General features: G+C 47.0%; 2 protein-coding genes across 2 annotated transcripts; one reads left to right on the forward strand and one right to left on the reverse strand.

Moving 5' to 3' along the window:
• Positions 1-117: 117 nt before the first annotated feature.
• LOC101763713 (dihydrolipoyllysine-residue acetyltransferase component 4 of pyruvate dehydrogenase complex, chloroplastic) lies at positions 118-3036 on the reverse strand. The gene is made up of 6 exons (XM_004973443.4): positions 2051-3036; positions 1771-1962; positions 1592-1679; positions 1419-1489; positions 1242-1325; positions 118-501 (listed from the first exon to the last, which is right to left on the reverse strand). Exons 1-6 carry the CDS (start codon positions 2930-2932, stop codon positions 397-399), a joined length of 1422 nt encoding a protein of 473 aa, XP_004973500.1. The 5' UTR covers positions 2933-3036; the 3' UTR covers positions 118-396.
• Positions 3037-3284: 248 nt separating this feature from the next.
• LOC101763306 (NADH-ubiquinone oxidoreductase 20.9 kDa subunit) lies at positions 3285-4073 on the forward strand. Its single transcript, XM_004973442.3, has 2 exons — positions 3285-3565; positions 3653-4073. The coding sequence occupies exons 1-2, from the start codon at positions 3412-3414 to the stop codon at positions 3805-3807; spliced, it is 309 nt and encodes a 102-aa protein (XP_004973499.1). The 5' UTR covers positions 3285-3411; the 3' UTR covers positions 3808-4073.
• The last annotated feature ends 2813 nt before the right edge of the window (positions 4074-6886 follow it).

Here is a 6886-nt window from a genome sequence, read left to right on the forward strand (position 1 = left end):
TCAGGATTGAAGCAAATGCAATTATACCTTTTCCCTATATATATTAAGGGAAGACCGGATTATAATATTGTAAATTTAAGAATATGTACTTTCTGGCAGATAAATGAAACAGGGATATAAAGCATTATGTAAGCAAAAAATATGCAGAACTAAGGCAAAATTACAGTTACCAAACTATTCTACAGTATAACTTATTGCTCTCCAAAATTTCCATAGTATCATCAGTATAATCTCTCCAACAAGATCCAAATATTGAGAAATAAAAACAAGTACAAACAGATCAGACGACATCCCACTGAAGGCTCGAAGATACAAAAACTGGAGAGAACTCCTCAACTGCAATCAGACTACTGATGGGCACATAGATAGGAGTAACATCATAATCTTCAAGAGATCTTACAACGTTAAGCTCTCAGGATCCTCAATAATCTTTGCAAAAGTCTGCAGGAATGCTGCCAAATCAGCACCATATACAATCCTGTGATCAGCAGTGACATTGACCTGAAAAGAAAATGTTGAAACAACTTAGTTAAATACAAATTTGCTGAACTTGAGTTACCCTAGTTTGGCTCCTGCTTTTCTGCCATACTTGATGCAGTACTTTCTTACTATATGCCCACTATGCTACAGCTACAGTTCTGGTCAAATATTGTAAACAATCTGTTCACCACAACTCCACAAGAATCATGGCTGATGCAAGCCAAAATCCAGCAACCAACCAAAGAGGCCCTAACTGGCAGCACCAGTGACAGCCCCGCACAAAAACATCACCCATATACAACTTAGACTTTGATGATGTGTAACTTGTGGTGCTTGCTACCTATGAATTACATAGTTTCATTGCCAACATACTCAACTTAGGCCTGTAAATCTATTAACTACGATTTAGTGGTTATAGACAATATGTAATAATCTCCAGATCATGTATATGACAAACTCTACGACGACCATGAAAAAACCCCTCTGGATAATAGCACTAGGTCTCATAAAACTGGTAACATTACACGCAAACAACTGATGTCTAAAAAATCAGGCTTGTATATCTATGCACTATGATTTGGACAGAATCTGTGAATCTAGTGGTTGTAGACAATAATAATGTAATGCTCTCCAGATGATGTATATGACAAACTTGGCGATCGTTCATGAAAAAACCCTCTGGATATAGCACTAGAATTCATAGAACTGAAAACATCACATGCAAACAACTGATGTCTAAAAAAATCAGATGCATAACTAACCAGCATTTTGCTCTTGACACTAAAGAAACCATCTTTATCAGCCACAACTGTAGGTTTCGAGGCTCCAACTGCCATAATAGCTCCCTGCATTCACAGAAACACAAATATTATCTATCATACATCAGTAAAGCAAAGATAGCACAATTTTAGCTAGGCAATAATGAGAAGTAAGCTTACCTGGCCAGGTGGAAGAATTGCATCAAATCTATCTACACCAAACATACCCAGGTTGGACAGTGTAAATGTCCCTGCAGACCACAAAATCTTCATTTAAGCACAATGTTCATGAACATCATAATGATTGCAAAGGCAATATAATAACGTATTAAACACTGCAGTAAGTTCCATACCGGAGCTGTACTCATTTGGTTGGAGCTGTTTTGCGCGTGCCTTTTTGACTAGATCCTTCCAATTTTGTGAGAGCAAATAGATATCCAGCTGCAGTGAACCAACTCATAAGCTGAATGGTTAACTTGCTTGCTACTACTCGTAGATGAAATCAAATTGATAACACAAATATAGTATATACCTTGTCAGCATCCTGCAGGACGGGTGTAATAAGGCCACCATCAATTGCCACGGCCACTGCGATGTTGATGTTACTGTTGTAAGTGAAGCTCTTTCCATCCCTGCAACTAGCATTGACAGCAGGGTGCTGAGCAAGCGCCATGGCCGCGGCCTTCGCCAGTAGCACAGTCATTGTCACACCCTTTGGCTTAACCTAACAGAATCAAATCAACCCAATTATCAGCAAGTAGGCTAAAACACAGAAGAGCATCAGGGGCAGTCGACACTTCTCCGATCCTCACCTTTTCATACAGCTCATCGAGCTTATCAGTTACAATTGGGTACCCGACACGGAATGCGGGCACCGCCAGGCTCTCCACCATGTTCTTGCTCACCGCGGCCTGCATGGTAGTGAATGGAACAACAGTCGCGCCAGGCACCGGTGGTAGCACTGCTGCTTGAGGCACTGCAGCAGCTGAAGGTGCAGCCACAGGTGGTGATGCAGCAGCAACAGCAGCAGGCTTTGGCTTCGGCTGGATTCCGGCGGCCGCCTCAACATCCCCAGGCGTAATTCTACCGTACGGCCCGGTGCCGGTCACCTTGGCAAGGTCCACCCTGTGCTGCTTCGCGAGCTTCTTAGCCTGCGGGCTGGCAATGCCCTTCGTCCCGGCGGCCACTGGCGCGGGGGCAGCCGCCGGCGTCGGAGGCGGAGGCGGGGGCGGCGTCGCGGCGGCCTCCTCCGCCGGAGCAGGCGCCGCCTGCTGCGACTGCCCGTTGGAGAGCTCCTTGGCCTTGGCGAGGGCGAGCGGCACCTCCTCCTCGGACTCCGCGAGCAGCGCGATGGGCGCCCCCACCGGCGCGGACTCCCCGGCCGGGACGAGGACCGCCGCCACGATGCCGTCGTGGAAGGTCTCGACGTCCATGTCGGCCTTGTCGGACTCGACGACGACGACGGCGTCGCCCTTGGTGACGCGGTCGCCCTCGGCGGCGGACCAGGAGACGATCTTGCCCTCCGTCATGGTGGAGCTCAGCGCTGGCATGAAGATCTCCCGGATCTTGGCGCGCACCACCATCCGTCCGCGCCGCGGCTGCCTGCCGCGCGCGCCCGCCGGCACCGCCGCGGCCCGGAGGCGCGCGGGCAGGGTGGAGGTGGACAGCGAGAAGGGTGCCGGGGCCGTCGCCATTGGAGACTGGAGAGGAGTGCTCGAGGAGTCGAAGCTGGAGGCGGAGGCGAGGAGGGGGCGGGGCTTGGCTGGTTGGGGTATAGCGGTGGGAAGAGCGAGGCGACTCGAGCAAGGGCGGAGAAAGCGAGGTGAGGGTGGCTTTGGAAACTCCGACGATTCAGTGATGGGCCGGGCTCACTGTCCGTGTGGTCTGGGCCCCACGTCATTAACAAGGATGGACTGAAAGCAGTGGGCTCAACCCAGTTATGATGGTCGTGTGATCGACGACGACACGGGCCGCACTCTTTGTCGGATGGCCCAGATTCAGACTAGGCCCAGCTCTTTTCGTTAGGCCCACCACCTCTCCCAGTGAGAAGGACCCATCCCCGGAAGCCACAGGTCTCGCACATCCAGCTCTCGCGACCAAATCTGCCGTCTCCGCCGCCGCCGCCGCCGCCGCCGCCAGCACCGGAGGGATTCGCGCCCCCGCCGCGCCCGCGATGAACACGGATATCACCGCGTCGACGAAGCCGGAGTACCCGGTGGTGGACCGGAACCCGGCCTTCACCAAGGTGGTCGGCAACTTCTCCGCGCTCGACTACATGCGCCTCTCCACTATCTCCGCCGTCTCCGTCACCGTCGGCTACCTCTCCGGTTCGTTCCCATCCTAGATCCCCCTCCCAAACCCCGGCTCTCAGTTCCACCCCCATCGGAAAGCTCAAACCGGGGCTCGTCGTGCAGGGATCAAGCCGGGGATCCGGGGCCCGTCGATGGTCACGGGCGGGCTCATCGGGGTCATGGGAGGGTTCATGTACGCCTACCAGAACTCCGCCGGCCGCCTCATGGGGTTCTTCCCCAACGACGCCGAGGTCGCGCGCTACAAGCACAAGCTGTAGTGAGGATCCATCTTCACTCCGTCTCCCTCGTCGCAATGTTACGCCTTTTACTCTTCCTGACCTCTTGTTAGCTTCAGTTCTTGATCTGGGCACTGTATGGCCTTGGTTGAATAAATGTGGCATGCTGTTGCACAGTTATGAGGATTTGATGATACAATTCAGCTCCTCTTGTTGTGGTTTTGGTGAGAATTTCATCACCATTTCCGTGAATTTATGAACTTTGTGATTCCTGAATTGAACTTGGTAAATCGCCGCATCATTGTGTATATTAGCGTGTCAGCATTAGGGTATGTATTTTGATTCCTGTAGTAAGCGGTGGGGTGGGGTGGGCTCATTGGGCTTGCTATGGGGATAAGATTCATAAGAGTTTTCAGACAACTTTTGTATCAGGACTTACCTGATGTTATTTACATGATGGTTTGTGAGTTTGTCCAGATTCATCATCAAGAATCTTGTGAGAGGACTTGCCTACGTACTAGGCGGCAACACCGCCTCACCTAGCACAGCGGCTTTTTTCCATGTAGAGCAGTTTAAGACTTGATCTATGTAAGTATGAAAGTAGAACAAAACAGAGGATGCATAAAGGCGAACTATGGTCATGGAAGTTATGGTTGCAACTTGCAAGATAATGTCAAATTCTGTGTCTTAATATACCAAGTTTTCTCTATTTAACATGGCATTACTCTAGGGGCCTGGGGAAAGTACAACTGCCTAGTCTCGTACGCCTAGCATTTTTTGAAACATAGGATTGTAGTATTAGAGAGCATACAGAAATTTTTATCCATGCTTACTGACATGGAAAATACATAGAACTGTGGAAATTAATCCGATCTATCTGGTGTAAGTATTGACATGTTACTGTCCTTTTTATTCCGAGTCTTGTGAAACACATTAAGTTGTAGTGAGAATTTAGCTTAACTCTGTTGCTCTTATAACAATTGTTACTCTTTATCTTCCCTTACCCCATGGCCCATGTTAGCTTCGATTGATCTGAGCATGTATGATCTTGGATGAGTAAATTTGTTATGCTGTGGAACAGCTGTGAGGATTTGATAATACAATGCATCCCCTCATGTTATTTTCCGGTGATAATGTTGTCTCTGTTCCGGTAAATTTTTTATTTGAAAGTTATTTCTGGTATGTAATTTAGTGACTGTTGTGCCTTTTTATATTAGCTTGCCTGGATTAGGGGATGTGATTCTGTTTGCCTCTTGTTGTAGGCTTTGGGGTGGGGTTGACTAGCTGGTGTTGAGAAATGCTATCAGAGAGTGCTTGTATGATTTATGCATATGAGGATTGCCTTGCGCTCGCCACATGATAATTAGTAAATTTTGTACACATGCATTTAAAAAAATCTTCAGGGGGGCAAGGTAGATAGTAGTATGAGGGAGGACACAGCAATTTATTAGTACCCACTGCCCACTGACCCGGGAAATATGTAAATCTGTGTGGAAATTACTCTGGTCCACCTGGTTGTTAGTACTTAGTAGCATTGGCAGCTGTGCTTCAATTTATTTTGAGTTAATTGAAATAAAGTAAGCTATTCTTCTCGAGTTTATTCAATTTTTTAAAACTCCAGCATTGTCGTTTTCATTCTATTACCTTGATCTGCAAGAGCTGACCTCTCAGTGAGTATGTTATGTGTTATGACTTATGAGTAGTCATGATTATATCAGATCCAGTGTGATCCTTACTTCAATCGTAGGTCTCACTTAGATATAAACCCTTGGTTTGATTATTTGTCTAAGCTGCATAGGTTTCTGCCTTGTATTAGAATGAAGATTGTGATTTTGAGTAGTATAAAGGAAACCCTGGCTTTGTGATGTGTCTAAGTTGCTCTGCGGCCTTCCTCAAAATGGAACTGCCGTAGCAGTTTACTCTAATATACTCCCTCCAAATCATATTATTTGACGTTGCTTAGTTCATTTTTGAACTACCCAACGTCAAATAAAACGATATGGAGGTAGTATTTAAGAGAAAAAAAACTTCATTGTCCCCTAAGTTGATGACCATTTTTCTTACTGGGGTGATCAGGCCTTTATTACAACTTAGAAACCTAGACATGATTTCATTTTTCATGCTTTTGGCAACAGATTCAGGTGGTAGATCAACATTGAAGCACACATTAGGGTTTAGGAACATGATCACATCTTCATGAACATTGATAACCTTGTTCGGCATTAGAGGCATTTATGTGCATAAACAGATCTTGAATCCCCACAAATGATGAGGAATAACGGTAATTCAACCCTGTGGTATTCAAATCTTTTTGACTCCACTGCTGCTATCAATGTGCATGTAGAGGCAGTGTTAGATGGATCTGAGGTTGCCAATTGCTATAGTTTCTCAGTGGCTGAAGGTGACCCAGAAAGCAAAATGATTTTGCAATTCATAGTCTCAGTCTCTGTAAAGTGAAAGGCACATATGAAATATGGCTAATATTAAGCTTAAGTTGCTGATGTTCCTGGTTCTGAACCTGCATGCATCCATGAAGTTGTTCCCAGGATCTGGTTACTCTTACTCGGGCTGCTGTTTCAGTTTCTGCATGGAATCGACCCTCTCTATAAGTCTCTAGGCACAAGCCTAAGCTCAGGCAAGTACGGTGTGCCATAGTTTTTTTCCCCGTCACTGCCACAGCAACGACAAATTTGAGCAAATAACTAATTCTGTGGTTAAGGTATGGTGCGAAGAAAGTATGGCCCGTGGTGAACAAACTGCCTGCCTAAAAATGTTGACAAGATTCTTAAGCAACTATAGGGTAATAATGTTTTGCGGCAAATTTAAGCAAGAAACCATGTCTGTGAGATAGGATATGGTACTAAGAAAGTAGGGAACGTATTTGGTGCAAACTAACCACCCTGTGCAACCTTGGAAACTACGAATCAAGGTCATTAGATGCTAATCCAATAGATAGGGTGAGAGATGCGACTATTTTGCGCTTAAGCCCCTCCACCCGCTAGCCCCCTACCCCCTCGTGTCCGTTTCTGATTCCGTGTGCGTCCGGCGCCATCGCGAGCCCTCGATTTTGCCCTTGCTGTCCGTACGTCCTCATGGCCACAATCACCCCTGCCCCCGCTGG

The sequence above is a fragment of the Setaria italica genome, chromosome VI (genome assembly GCF_000263155.2).
Source record: "Setaria italica strain Yugu1 chromosome VI, Setaria_italica_v2.0, whole genome shotgun sequence".
Lineage (NCBI taxonomy): Eukaryota > Viridiplantae > Streptophyta > Magnoliopsida > Poales > Poaceae > Setaria > Setaria italica.

Bases quoted from the DNA above. Each gene is read 5' to 3' on its own strand.
- LOC101763306 (XM_004973442.3), top strand. From the start codon at position 3,412: ATGAACACGGATATCACCGCGTCGACGAAGCCGGAGTACCCGGTGGTG. The intron at 3,566-3,652 runs GTTCGTTCCCAT...CTCGTCGTGCAG, and splicing joins CACCGTCGGCTACCTCTCCG to GGATCAAGCCGGGGATCCGG.
- LOC101763713 (XM_004973443.4), bottom strand. From the start codon at position 2,932: ATGGCGACGGCCCCGGCACCCTTCTCGCTGTCCACCTCCACCCTGCCC. The intron at 1,680-1,770 runs GTATATACTATA...GGTTCACTGCAG, and splicing joins TCCTGCAGGATGCTGACAAG to CTGGATATCTATTTGCTCTC. The intron at 502-1,241 runs GTTAGTTATGCA...TTTTCTTTTCAG, and splicing joins GTGTCAAGAGCAAAATGCTG to GTCAATGTCACTGCTGATCA.